The 20667-nt window shown below is 34.6% G+C and overlaps 1 protein-coding gene across 1 annotated transcript; it reads right to left on the bottom strand.

The window, feature by feature from the left end:
* Window positions 1-1057: 1057 nt before the first annotated feature.
* On the bottom strand, window positions 1058-19642 carry LOC149418680 (cytochrome P450 CYP12A2-like). Its single transcript, XM_089638618.1, has 9 exons — window positions 19375-19642; window positions 14086-14303; window positions 10453-10586; window positions 8927-9039; window positions 8505-8621; window positions 6809-7087; window positions 4531-4702; window positions 3906-4154; window positions 1058-2190 (listed from the first exon to the last, which is right to left on the bottom strand). The coding sequence occupies exons 1-9, from the start codon at window positions 19476-19478 to the stop codon at window positions 1852-1854; spliced, it is 1725 nt and encodes a 574-aa protein (XP_089494744.1). The 5' UTR covers window positions 19479-19642; the 3' UTR covers window positions 1058-1851.
* Window positions 19643-20667: the final 1025 nt, after the last annotated feature.

Genomic DNA, 20667 nt, shown 5'->3' with positions numbered 1-20667 from the left:
CTTTAGACATAGCTAATTTCCCCATCTTTTCAGCCATGTGACAAGTGACTTTGCTATCCCCGATTGTGCCTCTGCTAATAGACATAATCACGTTTGTTTTAGGAAATGGTTCATGGCAAGCAAACCAATCAATGAGATTTTGAACGTCTCGATCATCCCTCCTAATTCTTGTAGGCCTCATCTCTACATGTTGCTCTGAGGTTTCTGATTCAATCCCACAGAATGACTCGATACCCTCACAAATGTTATGCAGATAAACGAATCCAGCAGTCCAACGAAGGATGGAACTGTCTGTGAAGGGAACCGGAGGGGAGGAGTAGAAGGGTGGGGGGTAGCCCCCCCATACCGAAGTGCCCTCTAGTAAATTTATAGATGTATGTATTTAAAAATGCAAACAAAAATCTAATAACGTGATAATAAACCGTGATTGATTTTCTGTGCGTACCTACCTAGATTTGTTTATTCTTTATATCGGTAAAAAAAAACTATATAAACATAAAAACTGCACAGCCTTTTTTAAAATTTTATGTTCTACATAATTGGTCTCAATAAAATTTTCATGAAATTCCACTGGAAACGAGGTATTTATAAAAAACCAAACCTAGTCACGCAAAAAACTTGTTTTTTCAAAAATATACGCACCTTTACGACTTTCTACCTCGGTACCTATTAGAGATAGAAGAAATTTGTTTGTACAAAAGTTGTAGGTCATTTTATGTTCTATTATACTTGTTAAGATACTTTAGCCGAAATTTGCATTGTAAATGAGATATTTGGGAAAAACTAGATTTTGGTCCGATTTCGGCCAGTTTTTTCAAAATGGCGGCGCGAGCACAGGTGCGCCAAGGTCGGAAACTCAGATTTTACATCAGGAGATCAGTTTATATAACATATAAAAAAATTGGGACTACCGGAATTACTTCGATCGCGACCCCCTTTTTGGCGCTAATTGCACTGGCCTATAACATGAATAAAGGAATTGCATAGTGTAGATAACGTTTCTTTGAATATTTTATCAACATATACATAGGTAGTAATAATGTTATTAGTGAGAAGGTCGTAATTGATTTTTAGAAAAAACAAATGTCTTAATGCGGTTCTAAATTAGATAAACAAGCACGTAACTCCTCGTCTAACAATCTGTAACAGTTTTTTGGATTCCATTTCTACAAGCGCTGAAAAACCAAATTCGCTAAAGTAAGAGGATCCAAATGGCAACAGAGAGTCAATTGAGTAGAATCAATAATATTGTTTTGTACTTCTCGACGTTCTTTTGCGGAAAATATAACAAAGCATCCATTTTTATTCAATAAATATCAAAACATTTGTCCTAGGATATGACAAAAAACAACGTAATGAGTATTTTAAAAGTATTTTTAATAATCTGTTCATGCTTAAGTAATACAAAACAAAAAATATGTTGTAAAGTTATGTCTTATACGTTAAGTAGAATATCATATATTTATGTAGAACGGCCCGGTATATCAATCAGTCCGTATCCTCGCTTTAGACACTGTTGGTTAAGACGCCTGTCCCGGTAAGATAAGAGATCTCGGGATCAATTCGCTTTATTTTTCTGTGTCTTTGTGTGTTCTGTTTCATGTTTCGTTTAGCTTCATTAGCATTATCTACTTTGAAAAAAATAACTTGAAAAGTTGTTACTATCTTTATAGTTTATACACAAGCCACTAGAGAAGGATAATGTTTATTAAATGGTTTTAAATGATAGATATCCGATGGACTCAGCAATATAAAAGCCGGCAAATTATACCTATTATGTTTATCACATTTTAAAACAATTTTTTTTATAGAAGCGCCAGTCAAGTTTTTAACAGGTAGTCAAGGGTTTTTTTAGTCGATTAAAAGACTGTCTTTGAAGACGAAACCGAAAGGTCCCCTCAGATAATTTATGCTAGTGGTCGCTCTCTTTGGCGGCGGACCATCCCAAGAAAGGTCGAAGTGCCTGATGAAGTTGATCAGAGCCACTTCCATCTCCAGATCTGCGAATCTCCTGCCGATGCAAGACCTGGATCCAAAGCCAAAGTGCATGGCGGAGAAGGGGTGAGCGTTCTTGTAGGAGATATCAGAGTCCACGTTCTCTCGGAGCCATCTCTCGGGGATGAATTCCAGGGGGCGGGGGAATTGCTCTTCCAAGACTGAGATGAGCATGTGCAAGAAGATGACGTTGGTCTGTAATGAAGAAGAAACAGTAGGATAATAGTATACAATGGACGCCCGAAGTTTAAAACGTGTCTCGACAATGAAGGATCTTGGAATCATGTTTGATAGTAGGCTGACATTTCATGCTCATATTGAGACGGCATGTAGCACTTCACTGAGAATTCTGGGCTTTGTTCTACGCACTGCAAGGAATTTTAGAGATAACCGGGTGCTTATAGTTTTATTTAATTCCTTAGTAAGGAGTAGACTTGAAAGTGGGTCGGTGATTCGGAGTCCACACCAGGTAAAGTATTCTCTCATGTTAGAGAGAGTTCAGAAGAAATTCTTGAGATTTCTCTACATGAGGGAGTATGGCTACTTCGCGTGGCTCTATCCCAGTGACTTTCTTTTGGGTATACTCGGATTGAACTATCTACGGGTCAGGAGGGATGTGCGCATTGCTACACATTTCTTTAGACTGATTCGTGGATGGTTTGAAAACTCGGTCATCATGGAAAGCATTCATTTCTATGTTCCCGATGGTTATCTACGTCACCGACAACAAAGACTATTTTATCTCCCGGCCTACAGGACTAACTTGCCAATGGTCATGCCTGTGGGGAGAGCAATCTTGCTTAACATTTTTAGCATCAATGAAGCTTCCTTTAAAAGGCAAGCTTTATTATCACTGGTATAGTTGATATACACACTGTTAATATTAATCTAAGAATTCTTATTACGAAAATATTTTTAAAAAGCATTGAAATTAACAATTTTATAATGTTTTTGAAATGAATAAACAAAATTGAATTGAATAGAATTAAAAAAAAAAAAGAAATATATATTCTACGATTCAAGCTTATTGCGCAAGGCACTCCTTTCCTGGTGTAGATATTAGGATAGATCATAAAATAAGTATTATCTCTCAGTGGGTTAGATAGATGGGCGAGACGATCAGTTCGCCATTGTACTATTTTTTTCTATGACCAGTGATTTTCAAAATTGATTGTTTTGGAAAGATGGATTAAGGACGGGTTGTTTCGGAGAATTTGAACAATTCATCAAATTTCAACGTTCATTTTCGGGTTCTGTGAAAGACTTATTCAAGTTCTGTTTTTATATCATTGTAGGCTAGTTGCTCGACAAAACTGAAATAAAAACAGAACTTGAAAAAATCTTTCACAGAACTTGAAAATGAACGTTGAAATTTGATGAATTGTTCAGATTCTCCGAAACAACCCGTCCTTAATGTGTTTCGACTTGTGACGACAGAATAACAATTATTCAAAAATATGCGAACACCTCAGCTCTTCCAGTAGGTGTTCACAAAACATTCCTACTTAAGTTTTAAAATTATTTCGTACAGCTGAATATAAAACTCTACCCACCATGTTTTATATTAGGTAAATTTTTGTATTACTTGCACTTATTACATTTTTAACTTAAACTAAGTATAGAAATAAATAAATAATCTTACTTAAAATAAAAAAAAAGAAGGGCCAAAAGGCTAAAAGATTTTGAATTGTAGGAAAGTGGACATATTAAAACAACAGAATATATCGTACAGTATAGAAGAATGTCCCCTCCACCAGTTTGCCGGAAGCACATCTGTGCTGAACCAAGTGACTTTCATCGCCGTCAACTAACTGAATAACCTCAGTATCCCACATTGATCTCTACATTAACTATCTTCCACCGTGTGAAGAAAAATGTTTTAAGTTTATCGTTTTATAGCAAACACTCACCCCTTTAGGAATCCTATATCCAGAGAGCACTGTATCTTTAGTCAAGATCCTCATGGTTCCGGGAGTGACGGGGTAGATCCTAGCAGCCTCTTTGATGCAGGCCTTCAGGTACGGTAGATGGTTCAGATGGTCCGCCGTCAGCTCCGAGGACCGGCTCGGTAACAACGCGGTGATATCCTCACGGAGTTTGTCTTGCTTGTCTTTGTTGTTGGCCATGTGGTAGAGGACGTTCACAAAGGATGTGGAGGTCTGAAAAAATGATTTTTTTATTACGGTCTGCTTAGCTCCCAGAAGTAATTAAGCCCCTTGATCCATACAGTAGACCAGTTCCTATTATGTTCAATATGGTGGTTCCACTTTATGGCTTTCCACCCCAAACTGCATCCCCTGATATGGGGATCCATTGTTCGGCCAATTGTCATTCTAGCTCCCTCAGTGAGTTTCTATTAACAGTTAATAGGTAGTTACTTGGCTCGTTCAGACCGTCGATTAGTATTTTCAAATGTCTCATTACAGGTGCATTACATCATTCCTTCTAGTGATGGGACTAAAAGGAATGGGATACAGTTACATACCGTAGATCACATCATTACTGTGTATATGCAAAGCCAAAACAAGTACGTACAGTATCAATCCCAGCTAGCAGCATATCAGACACCATCACCACAGCAACCTTGGGGTCTACATCCAACAGCTTCTCCAAGACACTAAGTTCGTGGTCATCCTCGGTTTTTTCTCCCGACTCCTTCTTCTTCCTTATGTTTTCTATTGCGACATCAATGTGGGTTTGTGCTAAGCTGAAAGATGACGCAGAAGAATTGTGAAATTACATAAAAGACATAAAATATCACGTTCACCGAACTACTCATATGAGACTTCGGTTTCCACTTCGGATACCAGATTTTGGGTTTCATTAGAGATCCCTGAAAAATGAAACATAGTATATAATTTATAAGAAGCTGGCGAAGAACTGATTTGCTCGGACTATTTTAATTTACGATCGGACGTGACTGTTTCAATCTTAATACATTTTAGTATAATTGTGTCCCAGTGAAATAAGCGTCAAGTGTCTACTAGAAATGGGTATTACTTATTATATTAACTAGATCTAGGAGCCTCCCTCATCTTGACTTTCTTCACACCCGCATCATCCATCGAATTGAGGATGTCTTCAGCAGAGATGTGCTTTATTTAAAATAAATCCATTTCAAATGGAAATGCAAAATGCAAAATGGGTATTTTCCATTTTGCATTTTGAATGCTTTTCTAAAAACCATTTTGAATTTTGCATTTTAAATGCTTTTCTCAATGCATTTTCCATTTTAAATGCTTTTTTCAACATTCTTCCTACTTTCTCCACTCATCAGCCAAAATATCAGTCGATCCTCAACCTTGTTATGAGAGATAATTTCCATTTGTCAAGTTGCTCCCTGGTAGGAGCCCTTGAGTGATACCATTACAAAAAATTCTGATTCAAATACTGAACATGGCCATGACGCTGTAGTATTAAATGTTAGATAGCAGTGTCTATGTTTTTACGTTGGCAATGTAACGGACGTACTGCTCCGGGATCGGACGCGGTCGCCCCATATTAAAATCTGCTATTTGCCCTGTTCTTAAATTGAAGAAACTGCCCGAAATATGAAGAATATAAAATGTAAATGTATGAAAAGCTAAACTGTTATGACCCTCTGTATGTAAAATTATGTAAATTGTAATGTAAAACCAAATTGTCAATATGTAAAAACAATAAATGAAACATCGGAGCTTGGCTAGAGGAACACGGGCAGAGAAATACTGTGAGAGCTGGGGATTAGATATCATAATAGCATTTTAATTCGGGCACGATTATGAGAATCGTGCCTATACGAGAGGGAACGTTCGGCCACGGCCCGAAGCAAAGGGCCGTGCGCCGTCATGGCGTGCGAGATGATTTGCCGTCATAACGTTCCACAGGCGCGATTCTGAGTATCGTGCCCGAACAAAGAAAGGCCGTGGTCGCGTTCGACCACGGGCCCGAAACTACCGGCCGAGCGGCGGTAAACGGAATTCCAAATTCCGAATTCCAGGAATCAAAGAGAAAGTGGGCCCGTGTGAGCGTCGCGTGGCCGCCGGTGGCCTATAAAACGTGAAACAGTCCCTCAGAAGGGCAGATAGCCAGCAACCTCCACCAGCTCTACAACTCTCTCTCTGCTCTGCCCTCTACCTCGCTCCGACTTCTGCCTCTGCTCGCCATCTTTCACTCTGACCCCCGCCTCACCCTGGACCACGGACTCGCCTACCCCTTCGGACCAGACCCGGAATCAGTATCAAGAACAAGCGACAAGCGATCGGACCAGCTCTACAGCGGCTACAGAGACGGCCCCGTTCTACCCCTCCACGCCACTGAAGGACGACATCTCCCGCCTCACACAGATTGGGATCACCGGCCCATTTACAGTCTTATGTGTCACACGTACGTCTGATACAGGCAACATTAGTCCCGCGCAATTTTTTTGTGGTTTCATAATCTGTAGTCGTGGTGTTTTTGAATTTACCATCATGTAATATGTTCTACATTGATGTCCATTGTTAAATGACAAAATTGTTTAAAAATTCTATAATTATTTTAATTTTTTGACCTGAGAAACCATTAAGCATTTTCAATGCATTTTGAAAATAGGTATTTTGCATTTTGCATTTGAAATGCTTTTCTAAAAACCATTTTGCATTTTGCATTTTGAAATGGAAAAGTTTTGACCCATTTCCATTTTGCATTTAAAATGGTTTTTGTACCCATTTTGCACATCTCTGGTCTTCAGTCCCGCTGTCTTCATATAGTTGAGAACCTTTTAGGATACCACCGATAAAAATATCCTAGTGGCTATTGCCACGAACTTGAAATTGTGTATAATTGAACTCACTTGAGCTGATCATCAAAAATCTGTATCGCCTTCCTGTATGTGGGCGTGGACACATGCTTCCATATGCTAGGTTCAAAGTCCAACTTCTCTGTTATGGCAAAGAGATCCTGGGCATTCTGTACCATCTTCTGAGGAATGGAGTCTGCTGGCAGATCATCTGCCAAACAGTTTAGACGCGAGTCCAATGCAAGATACGCTATGCTTTCAAGTGCCCACTTGTTGGTCTCGTTCATTATGATGTCACCGACCTTGTTATCAGCGTTGCGCATTCTTTTGATCCTGTTACACAATAAAATATAATACATTAGAGCTGTATAGAAACACAGACGGAAGTGGGAAGTGATATTCATAAATTCAGTTAATACGAGTTCAGATCCAAGGTTCAGATCGCCTTGTAGCGGGTGAACAGTGGTGATCGTATAATCCATGACTATATTTTTGTTCTGACATAATTGAAGAACATTATATCAAATACTTTCTCCCAGGTGATAAAAATGCTATAATTTATAAACAATAATTTATGGATTCTCTTGCCAGATGATTCATTGCTTTATGTCTTATGGGTATTGTGACTAATAATAAAGTTTTTTTTAATAACTTAATGAGTAAAACTTGAAATTGCAATATTTAACCATTGAAGACAATATTAGCGACTTGAAACGAAAATTTGAAACAGAAAAAGATTGGGTCGCATCCAGGAATTGAATTCAAACCTCAGTCGTTTACTAGCCCTCGACTAGTGGGGCGACGTCCCGCCTCACGTTTTACTTTACCACATCACTCACAGACTCTCCCACCATTTCCTCATTAGATACTGTAAACACCTGTTGTTCGTAGACTATAAGCCTAATAGACTTGTGGAGTACCGAGAGATGTTCTCAGCGCGTCCGACAATTGTCGGCCCTAAGCGGCTAAATCACTCCGATCCACTCTCTCATGTAAGAATTGTCGGGGTCCGCTTTGCAATTTTTGGTCTACTTCAGATAATTCTTCTTTTTCCTATAGCTACTCGTGACGGTTCAAGATTTTCATTGCCACCAAAGTTGATAGAATGCATTGTCATCTACAACGAGTTTATATACTGAGTTTTAGGTCGATCGGATGTCGGGAAGCGGGTTAATTTCCATTTCCAAATATGCATTCATTCACGAAAACCAAAGTGAAATTCAAATAGATAGGTATATTTGAAAATAGTCTTTACTAAAACATTAACCTGTCGCGTGCTAACGCTAAATTTTCAACGTGCGTCAGTTTATTCTGTTTTCGTAATAACTTATACGTTTTTTTTTTAAATTGAACCGTCTTATCAGATAATGCGTTCGTATATTTTTTTTTCATAAAATTAGTATATAATATACCATAAGTATTTTCCCCAGAAAGCTACTTATATACAGAGAAATGATTTTTTGATCATGCCTATCGGCTACTGCGGCGCATGACATGTTAAAACGGCCACCATCTTTCGCCGGAATCGGAAAGTATCAAACAAATTTACAGAAAGACAAAATGCAAATCGCTCAAGTAGTCCGAGGTAAACGAGGAAGCAGGTGGTTCAGTCAATAATGGAGCGTTTTCTCTTGGAAAAAGAATAACTTTGTCTAATTTTTTCGTCAAAGTGAACTGACATTTCTCTAGACAGGAATATCCTGTATGTATGCATGCGGCTATCAATATTATACAGTAAAAATCTACTAACTTTTCAATAAAATCTGTAGAAATAACATCAACTGGCTTCAAATATTGCTTCACTATTTTGGGCTGCATCATGATGGAATTTACTTTGTTTCTGAAGGAGTACCAATCTTGTCCGTTACTGAAAACATAAATTTTATCATTAATAACACATTATAGATTCTGGTCGGCTGTGGGAAATGCTTTCATTCATGCTAGTCTTCTAATTCTTCTGAATTTTCAATCTACCCAGTTAAAACCTTCTTTGTCATGACACAATAAAAAAGCCTCCCAGGGGTTGACTGTATTCCTTCCATATATGAGATTCGCGTTTGTTTCCTTCCTTTTCGGCTCATTCCTGGTTCGGCTCGCGCAAATTTTGTCCTGTTTATACCTTCCTGACGTTTTCATGGCAACATATCCAGAAAAAAAAATTATGATGCTTACGAAGTGACGAGTCCCTTAGCATCCTTGAATACTTCTTGTCTGAAGTGATTCCGGAAGTATGTCATACTTGGTATGATATCTCTTTCGGGAAGAATTGTCTCTTGCTTGTACACCTATAAAAAAATGAGAACTTATATTAAATGGTGCACACCTAATGTAAATAGGACCGTCGTGATGCTAAAGCAAGGTGAGGAAAGTAAAGGAGAAAATACAGTGGGTGGAATTACTTGGTTAAATGCCTTAGAATGAATTACTTTGGGGGTATTATGCCGTGCTGCGCTACCTCCTTCTTTAGCCATCGTTTCAGACAACATTACAGTGTTCATCATCAGGGCAGATGTGTGACTAAATAATGTGATGTGTTATTAGTAAATACCTGTTAAAGCAATTTTTAGATTTTGAACAAGAGCAGATTTTAAGGAAATTTCTTTCAAGTCTGGAACAGGGTGCATGATAAACGGTGTAGGTATTTTAAAATGTATAATTTTTCCGTTGAAGGTTTTGAACCTGTGTCCTTTTGGACCGGTGTTAAGAACCTTATCCACCTGTGAAAAAAGCCGTTTATAGCGATACATGTTATTGTTGTATCTCTGGACTTGCCTCACAACTCTTTAAATAAAACTCTGGGGTCAACAAAGGAATGAGCTCTGATGGCTTCTTTAGCAGGCGGAAGGAATTATTTTGGGACTGGACCTGGACTGTGAGATTGCGGGAATATTTATTATATATTATTAATAATATATTATTCATATTTGTAGTAATTGATCAAATTCAAATTTTAATGGTACCTACATACTCAGTATATAATTAACTATTTCATAAAATTTATTAACTAAAAAAAATATATTTTTCTTCTTTTACCATATCCTCTAATATTATATCAGCATTCGAGCCACCAACAGATTATTGTCGCAACTTATTATGTACCTCCGCTTGCAATACTATCAGCTCTGTTTACTCCAAATGAATAAAATAACTACATGTACTTATACCACCTACTACCTACTTATTAATCGAAATGTAATAATATTATTTTATTTTATTTTTATTCTTAAATTAATGTTCAATGTAAATAAATATATTCTTATATTTATTTACATTTACTATCTATCTAATTTAGTAACATCTATTGTAGTCTATTTTAATTATCTATACTTTTGTTATCAAGCTTTATACATTTTGTTTATTTCTTACTTTGTAAATAAAAACTTTCTTTCTTTTCTTTACCCAATATAATATATTGTAATGGCACTACTCCCCAAATCAAACACGAGAAACGTTTTTCTCTCTTGAATTGGGTAGTTACGTTAAAAAGAAAACATTTTTATTGTAATTAGTTTTTTGTTGTAATTTAACATATTTATGTTTTTGTATAAAAGAAATATATTTTTAAATAAAAAAATAAAAATAAATTTATTAGTCTCAATCCCTGAATTATCAATAGCTATGAGCAATCTATGGATAACCTCTGAAACTGCATTCTAAGATACCATAAATATTATTTTAGTGAATTAAGTAATAATTACCGTTTCTATGTTATCTGGTGAGAGTAAATAAACAGCGTTGGGAAGACCAATGACTCCGTCCAGTTTAACAATATCTCCATACTGTTTGTACAGTCTTTCCATCAGTTCTATGGGGTGCATATTGTGATATTCTCCTGCGAAAATCAAATCAGTTGGTATTATATCTTACTGGGTATAAAAAGACGTACCCGACAAACTAATTATAATTAAACTGAGTGAACTTGTTCCTGAGATTATTTATTATTTTAAAAACCAACATTTTTTGCGTTAGTTGTACTGCACCCGAGATTAGCAACCTAACGACAATATATAATTCGGCGATTAATTAAACGTCTGTTCCTAAAGAATAACACTAGAAAATTGTAGGTTACAAAAAATAGTTTTTAATACGAAAATCACAATTTTCCCATAAACGGTTTTTAACATTAAAAATCTTCAGTAATCAACTCATTAACACGATAGTGGCAGAAAAAATCTGTTCATTTTTAAAAAATACTCTTGCGTACAAATAAATCACGAAGTCGCTAGATGAGGATATCCATACTATACCTAAAGCACCTATTGGATTTGGGATTGATTTCGGACTCTTTATTGGGCATTATGAGTACCTTTCGGAAGGGTGGATTTTTAGCTCGGAATTTGAATGGCGCGCTGTTTACAGTTTGTTAAAAATATTTACTTATTTCTTAAAGCCTTATTGGGCTTTTAAAAAACAATTTTAAATTAAATTGAAAACCAGAGTATATTATTTATTTATTTATTTTAAGAAACAAACAGAAATTTTATACAAGAGGTTAAATATGAGGTAAGCCAAAATAGTTTCTTATGCTAATGTTGGTTAATATGATATAATACAAAATTGTAATTGGTTATAACCATTAACTGAAAATGAAATTAACAAAAAAAAAATATCATATAAATATATTAGAAGTAAGAAGGAATAGGAAAGGGCAAGAGGCAGAGGAAGATGGGATGGGGACAAGAGATGTTCATGTTGTACCTTTTCTATAACTGTGCATTAATTCAATTAACATTTGTGGTCATACGCTTGACTTCGTTTCGGTATTTCACAAGAGTATTATTAAGAATATTATTAAATTGTTAAATTGCGTGTTATATTGCGCGCATATACGTGGGATTGGAGAATTTTTTCTAAGGTTGGTTCTGCACGCGGGCAAATGGTTTTGTCTGGTTGGCCTTGTAGGTATGTGACTTCTTAAATAATTTACGAGTTCAGGAGAGTCCAGGCCGTTATTCAGAATTTTATATAAAAATATTTGATCAGATATTAATCTACGTGTTTGAAGTGGAGTAAAGTTGTGAAATTTTAAGGATTCGGTGTTATTTGCAAATAGTAATTTATAACTTATGTGTTTAAAAAAATTGTTTTGCACACTTTCGATTCTGTCAATATGGCATTGGTAAAACGGTGCCCAAATTAGTGTGCAGTATTCTAAGTAGGGGCGGATATACGTGGTGTAAAGGGAATACATAGTTTTAATATTGCGAAAAGGTTTAGATATGCGAATTATAAATCCCAACATTTTATTGGCTTTGTTGATTACTTCGTTAATGTGTTTGATAAAATTTAGTTTTACATCCAGTACTACCCCAAGGTCACGGATTGATTCTATTTCATTGATATGTTTATCATGAAAGTTATAATTAAAATAAATTTTATTTTTGTTACGCGTAAAAGATAATTTGTTGCACTTAGAAATGTTTATGATTAATTTGTTTAATTTACAGTATGCAAAAAGACGATTTAGGTCTTCTTGAAGTTTTATGCAGTCATTGATAGATTTGATTTGCTAAGTATATTTTTTTGTCATCTGCATACAAGATTTACGCAAGGTAGTTAGCATGTAAAAACATTTATAAATATCAAATATATATACATTAAACAATAATGGTCCCAGATGAGAACCTTGCGGTACGCCAGAGGGCACAGTAAAAAAACTAGACTTAGTTCCCTCAACTGATACGCACTGTAGTCTTTTCTGCAGATATGAAGTTAGCCACCTAAGTAAGTCGCCATGGATTCCTAATTGGTGTAATTTTTAATGAGGATAGAGTGGTTAACTTTATCGAAAGCTTTCGAGTAATCTGTGTAGATAACATCTACTTGGTGTCCATTATCCATATTGCTTGTTAAGTATTCAGTAAAGTTGACTAAGTTTGTTATTACTTATTACTGACCATTTTTGTAAAAAAACCAAGTAACCAAATAATATAAATAAAAGAAACTTAAAATCCAATATAAGTTATTATCACACTAACTTTAAAGAACCCTTGAAATTTATAGGTATACGAGTAAAAGAAAAAACTTAATTAACATTAATTGACAACTATAAATGCTGAAATCATTTGGATGTGGATTTGTCAAGATTTAAATCGAAAAGATCAGCGAAATCTATAAGCTCATTGCCCGGTCTATGTATTGTCTCCATAACAGAATATAACACGAAAAGATCAGCGATATCTGTAAGCTCATTGCCCGGTCTATGTATTGTCTCCATAACAGAATATAACACGAAAAGATCAGCGATATCTATAAGCTCATTGCCCGGTCTATGTATTGTCTCCATGACAGAATATAACACGAAAAGATCAGCGATATCTATAAGCTCATTGCCCGGTCTATGTATTGTCTCCGTGACAGAATATAACACGAAAAGATCAGCGATATCTATAAGCTCATTGCCCGGTCTATGTATTGTTCCCATAACAGAATAAAACACGGTCAGAGCAGTCAAATCTTGAATTAACAATTTTATGCCATAAAAAGATATCAAATATTATTCGCCTTTCATATAATTTCGATAAATTGAGTTTACTTCGTAAATTTACAAAATGTATCATAAAAATATTTTTTATATTTTCGATTTGTTAGCTATGAGAGATAAAATGAGAATATCAAATGCATGAATTTTATTCTAACTGACTTCTAACAAGAGATGGTTTTATGGTTTTTAGGTTATTAAAGAGTTTAGCGGTTATGAGAAATCGCTGGGAATAGTTGTAATATAATTCTAGAAGCGTAATTTGGAGTAAAAAATCACGCCAAGGTAATTGAATTAATTAACTCCTTTATGAATGGTATTATTAATTGGGAGGTCGAATAATAAGGAGGTTTTTGATCTTGATATCTTTAGATCGTCAGCGAATAGAAGAATCTAATTTATTTTTTTAATTTAAAAACAATCTCGTTAATAAATACTAGAAAGGGACCCCACACAAGAAAAAACAGTGTATGAAGATGTGGACGTAATTTTTAAAGATAGTTTCTTCAATATTTGCAAAATTACTTTGTGGCGTCATTTTCATATATTTTTACAGATAGTTTCATATTTGATAAATAACTTCTAAGCCAGTAGAGAAAGTTACCGCTTCTGAGTTCACTTTTCCATTAAGATGCGATTAGAAACAGTATCAAAGGATTTACAAAAATTAGTACAAATTCAGTGGACAGACCCTTTGATAGAGCATTGAAAATACCAAACAATACAAGTACCGACACATAAAACCGTACTATACAAGTTTGTATTCTTTCTTTATGTTTTTTTTTTTTTAATTTGTGAGTTGTCTCTACAAAACCACCGCACATAAGAAATATAACGTATCCGTTCTAACCGATTTTAGGCATAAACCTCCATGTGTTTCCAACGATAGGCAGTGCCTTTGGTCCTGGTATTTCCTTGAAAGGTTTAGCCTTCTCCCATACTGCTCTGCTCACGTGACACGTGGGATCTGACCCCTCGATCTTCTCTTTCCCTTTCTGCACGTGTGCTGGACATTCCTCTGCCAATTTGGGAGATAATTGCTGTTCGGGACACGATTTGTTGAAGAGTCTGAAACAAAGTTATGGATTAAGGACAATGAGCACTACTTCCTGCACGAACTCATGCTATCTAATCATCACGCTGTTTTGTCGGAGGGGTATGCGGGGGCGGTGACCGGATAAATCATCACAATGATAATTCATCACACCTTTAAAAAGTTATATAAAGTCATGGAAAGTGATGAAACAAAAACTTTATTAACTAGGTTAAGTAGGTTAGGTTAGGTTAGGTCAGGTTAGGTTAAAAAAAATTTTTTTTTTTCATCGATTCTATCTTTGACTTTATATCACTTTTTAAAAGTGTGTTGAATTGTCACTGTGTTGAGTTATCATGGAACCGCGTGGGCAGATAGGATACTACATATAACTCTGACTCGGCACGCGTTTCTGTCTTCAGTCACATTCTAACATCGCCTCGTGCTTACTCTTCTGTTATTTATTTTAATTTATATTATAGAAAACAGTATATTTGTTACAGTGATGGAAAAATTTAGACGAATTAAATATTATTAGATAATGGGTAACTACTCGTATCTATGATATATTTCTTATTCTTCATTATTTGAATTGCACAAATGTGTCCATTCTGGAAAAGTCGGGCATCTTGAATAAGCTTTCAACTATTTTAAGATAAGTTGCTCGCCAAACTGAGGACTCCAACTTGGAGAAACTCATAGTCACTGGCAAAATGTTTGGCAGGAGAAGCAGAGGGCGATCACCAATGAGCTGGAGTGACCAAGTAGGTATCATTGGCGTCCGGTAAATCGGTGACATTGGATCTCCACGCAGCGCAGGACCGTGAAGAGTGGAGGATGCTTGTTCATCGCGGAAATTTTAGTGGGGGTCATGATCCTCAGAAACGACGAAGCAGCTTAAGAAGAAGTCTTATTTGGTAGGGTGATATGTGTGTGTGGTGATCTATACATAGAACTGAAGCGATATTTATACGCACTGAACAAGTTAAATTATTGACACGATATCCTTTTAAATGTGGTCAGCGAATCCGAAAGAACGTTTATTTTAGAGTTTAGACAGATATATACTGTTATTGAATTTGCTGTTGCATTAGAATTCTGCTGTATGGCGAGTACGGTAATGAATTCGGGCATTTGGTACAGTCGATGTTATTGCTTAAAATCCTATGTAAAAATGTGCATTTATAGTTGTTATTCTGGATCTTGACATGACCCGTTCGAGTGTTTGATTGATTTTATCTTGCCAACCGGGCGTTTATCTTTATCACCAAGCGGTCTAATAGCAGCTGGGTAACTTTGTGTCAATTGATGCCAATCAACTCAAATTAAGGAAACACGAACTGTCGACATTCCTCCGGAAACTTTGGAGATACTTGGTGTTCAGGACTTAACAATATAAAATCTCATCTCATCTTCTTCCTATTGTCCAATTCGGCTTGAGAACCTATCGCTTCGACAAGGTGCCTCCAAATAAATTGTCCTGGGATGCTACAGCGGCCTTTGTCCACTGTAAGCCTAGCCTATCCTCACACACACAGACTCTGGATTTGCTTTCACTGAATGTATTCAAATAAAAATTGAGAGAGCTCCACACAAGTTCATCAATTTCGCACTCTCTAAAGCCATTGGACAAAATAATTATGATAATATGATAAATTTACTTGATATCTTGCAGACGAACTATGAGCGATTTGGTACTTTATACAAATTAGATAATGGCTTAATGCATGAACCTTTAATCATATTAAGCTGATATTGTGATGAAGCCCTTTATTTAAAGAGAAGCAACATTGTACCTACCTAATCAGTGTCTCACCAGTACAGGTGTGACAATAACAAATAGTTTATGAACATATTTGTATTTACCTTTTACCCATTCTTATTTGTTATTTACTTGCATATTTAGCTTACATATTATTATAATAGATTAATATTAATATTACTTACATTTTCCTTTTGTTACTATTTTTGTTATTATCATTTTGTTATTATTATGTATTTAAACATCCATGTATATAAATTTTTGGGCACCATGCCTGTTTTATGTACTTAAATAAAAATAAATAAATAAATAAATAAACCTGACTTACCATAGCTAATAACTAACAAAACTAATAACTAACAAAGCTAAAAACTAACAAAGGTAATAAGTAACAAAGCTAATAACTAAAAATGATAATAACTACCAAAGCTAATAACTAATACCAATGGTAACACGAAACTTTCAGAACTGTTCTTTGTCTATTCGTCGAAAACAAACTATTCCATTAATTCTCCAATCCAAAGGCTATAAAGGCTAGGAAATAAATTCAGTTCCGTTCATATTATCATTTTTCAATACAAAAATTGATTTTCCTAATTTTATATGTAATCTGTAACCAATAATATTTTCACAAAATTTGTCACATTTTTTAAAGCACTAATGTAATTTATTTAATTGTTTTATGTAAAAGCCCTAAGGGCGTAAATAAATAAAATAAAAATTTCAAAAGAAGCAAACACATTGTGACTTGACATTTTAAATAAATTAAATGAATAAACTTGATTGTAAGTCACTTAACTGATATATTTTCACTGTCTACCGGTTTCGGTACCTCCGTACCATCATCAGGACTGTTATAAAAATAATGCTTTCAAGCTATCAAATATATATATATATGTGTACTTCTTACGTTTCATTTATTTAAATAAATATTCAATTTTAAATGAAGAATATAATAATTTAAACAGATAATATAAAAACGCATGTTTTTTATTATCTATTTAAAAAGGTCGCAACTGGGACATGAACAAAGATCTTATAGTCTTACAGGGACCAACACTCTACCAATCTAGCTACTGAGACATAATTATGTTCGATTGTTTTTATCGGATTTCTATTATTATTAACATTATGGTCTTAAAAATATTATTATTTGGGTGATAAAAACACTCTTCACAATACAATTGATTTTTGCGTCGTTAAAATGAAATGCTTATCATATTAAATAGTTTTATTAAATTATTATTGAGGATGAAATCGAATATTTTAAATTATATAACGTAACTAATTGGACTTTAAATGCTCAGAATTACACTATCTTAAAGTACGTGTGATTAATAATAATAATAATAATAATAATAAATTCTTTATTCCAGGATGTGGGGAGGTTAGTGCAATCCCACACATCCCATAGATGAGATAAGTACAAATAATATTTACATAGAGTAACATAAATAAAATAAATAAAAAGAGATTAAAAAATTAAAAATTAAATATTAAATATTTATTACTATTTATTTTATCGGCGTCACCTTCGATAGTAATTTAGAAACACAATACTTTTTACAAACGCGTTGTGTAAATAAATAATGTTTTTTAATCTATTGTTTTGAAACATTTGCACAGTATTGACATGACTGTATTTACAAAATTAGCATTAGGAAGTGCGTAACTAAGTGTTAACAAATCAATTTAAAATGTTAACATCATTAATAGTTATATAATAATCTTCCCTACCCTGCTTTTCAAATATGATGAAAAATAATATTAAAAATAGTACATTTAAAAAATGCACTCTTTGGGTGTACATTTTAATTTATAAACGACAAATTTATGTTCCAGCGTAAATCAGTCTATTGGAATTTACGTTTTCGCCCATCGAAATTTTTTTTAATCGTATAATATTTTGGTTTTATATTTCGTCATATTTGTATAGTAAATGCAGCAATTTATTTTTTTAAATAATTGTCATTAACACACAAATAATTGCCAAAATTGTTTCTCAAATCATGAAAAATTGTATTCTCTAATGGCCTATATTTTACAATTTAAAACACAAATAAATAAACTAGTACATTCCTATATTAGACATTTGCTATATCTTTTAGATATATTAGATCGTGAAGACGGTGAGATACCCACTAATTTTCTTTTTTATATATGGGACAGTTTTCAAAGATGTACAAACGACGTATTCAATAACATTGTACAAACGACATATTCAATAGCATTGTACAAACGACACATTCAATAGCATTGTACAAACGACACATTCAGGACAGTGGACTAAAATTGTACTCGTACATGATTCAAGATGGAATGTATAGTGACTCCTTAAATTATGTCTTTTAGGAACTTTAATGAGAATATTGCAAAGATAATGCGAGTTTAAAGTTTATCACGAATTATTTTATGTAAACGTATTCAAACCTAATTATTATGTTACGGAAACAATTATTAAACGGAAACATATATTAAATATTGTTAGCTCTTAATGAGTTTATTTTATTTATTAATCTTAAGTTAGCTCACATCTTCGTGTGTGCTAATAGTTTTATAAACATATAAACATGTATGTACATTGTTTGGCAAACATAATCTTTCTTTAAATATTTCAATAAAGTCACAAAAAAAGAAACATTAATAATTGAGATAGACATATTTTCTTAATTCATTTTTGAACTTATTAATATTTTCTATCACAGCAATTTCCTTCGGGATTTTGTTATAGAGTTGAACGGCCTGGTACATCAGAGATTTTTGGGTGCTTGTTTTTTTTCTTGTTGGTAATCTAATTTGCTTAGAATTTCTCGTCCCGTGTCCGAAATTATGAAAGTTGAAATATAATCACTCCGGGAAACAGTATTAAAAAAATCGGTCTAAGTGAAAATGACACATTATTAATAACGTAAGAACAACCGAAATAATCGCATCAAGAAGGCAAAAGAATAAGAAAAGCTTAAGATATAGTAGGGAAGGAATGAATGTACGTAAAATGAAGGTTGAGAAGTACGAATACCTGTACTCTCAAACAACTGGAACCAAAGCAACACAGCTAAGCCCATTCATGGAACGTTTTTATACTGATTGGTGGTCTTTCACCAAAGCGTCTGAGAGTCTACTTCTTGACGTGTCGTAAATATTACACACATTTGCTTCGTTTGCTTATATTTTGCATAAACAGGTTTTAATTGTGCACCTCGGGCCCCAGACCTCCGGTTTGTTTCCGAGGATCTCACCCGCTCGCCCACGGAGATTGTCAAGCTATATAAAAACGTATAATATTTATTTAATGGTGAACATACACTTAAATTATTAAATATCTTGTTCATTTAGCCACCAACCTGACACTTAATACGCTGTTGTTTAGTACTGAAAGTGAGTAAATCCCTTTGTTATTTAGCACATTATTGACTCCCGCGGCCACAATACGATTAAACTTCAACATTATTGCTATGAAATCTATAAATTAATTAATATTTTGTAGTTTAGCACAGCGCGAATGAAACAAAACTGCAAAATTAGTCCAAATCTGATTTGATACTGACGCCCAACTGACGGCGACTTTTAAAAAAATGTCACGAAAAGCAAGCGTCGCCCGTGTCGTTCCTAACCATTTCCCAACTAATCAAATGTACCTTTCCGTACAGTTAAGTAAACTGAGTGCTTATTGTAAAAGGGGAGTTATCATTGCCATGACAGCTCTGTAAAAATAAACCGTTTTAAAATGTAATATTAGCATAGAGCTACAATTAGAGGCACTGCTACGAACTAATTAATATCTCGTCGAAACTTGTTCCACTATTAGAACGCGATAAGTGTTGCGTGTAGACCGAATTCGGAAGTTTTAGTTAGAGCGTTGGGAGAGTTGGAGGTCACTTGGAGGTAAAAAGGCGGAACCATTTTTTCGCTTCATGTTTCATGTAAATATAATACATCAATGTACACTAATCCCTTTTATCATTTTTCTGCTTATAATCAAATGTTTAACAGACGTTATCTTTCTATATATCTATGTAGATAACGTAATGTATAAAAAAATGATAACAATAATCGCATAAAATTATTTATTTTATTATCGTAACCATAGACCAAATACGACTTCATCAATGATCGTAACTAGGGCTCCCACCTCTCCGGGTTTGACCCGGAGTCTAGGGGTTTGCATGGTGGATGTCCGGGCTACGGGTTTAACATCGATATCTCCAGGTCAGACCGGGCGGTGGCAGCGAAGTGACAGATGACCATCACGGCGCGGAGCGCGTAACTGTCTGACTGAGTGAATGTATGATGAATTTTACGGTGCCAAAATAATGAGAAACATTAAGGACGGGTTGTTTCGGAGAATTTGAACAATTCATCAAATTTCAACGTTCAATTTCAAGTTCTGTGAGAGATTTTTTCAAGTTCTGTTTTGATTTCAGTTTTGTCAAGCAACTAGCCTACAATGATATAATAACAGAACTTGAATAAATATTTCACAGAACCCGAAAATGAACGTTGAAATTTTATGAATTGTTCAAATTCTCCGAAACAACCCGTCCTAAGTTTTTGAGGCCTTCTGATCAGGATCAATTAAAAAAAGTCGATGAGGTTTACAGGAGAACTCTTGAATACGTACAGAAATGTTACGATTT

The sequence above is a fragment of the Hesperophylax consimilis genome, chromosome 13, assembly GCF_061612785.1.
Source record: "Hesperophylax consimilis isolate HC1 chromosome 13, BYU_Hcon_1.0, whole genome shotgun sequence".
Classification (NCBI taxonomy): domain Eukaryota; kingdom Metazoa; phylum Arthropoda; class Insecta; order Trichoptera; family Limnephilidae; genus Hesperophylax; species Hesperophylax consimilis.
The sequence above is the reverse complement of the archived record's forward strand: the minus strand, read 5'-3'. Positions and strand labels throughout refer to the sequence as shown.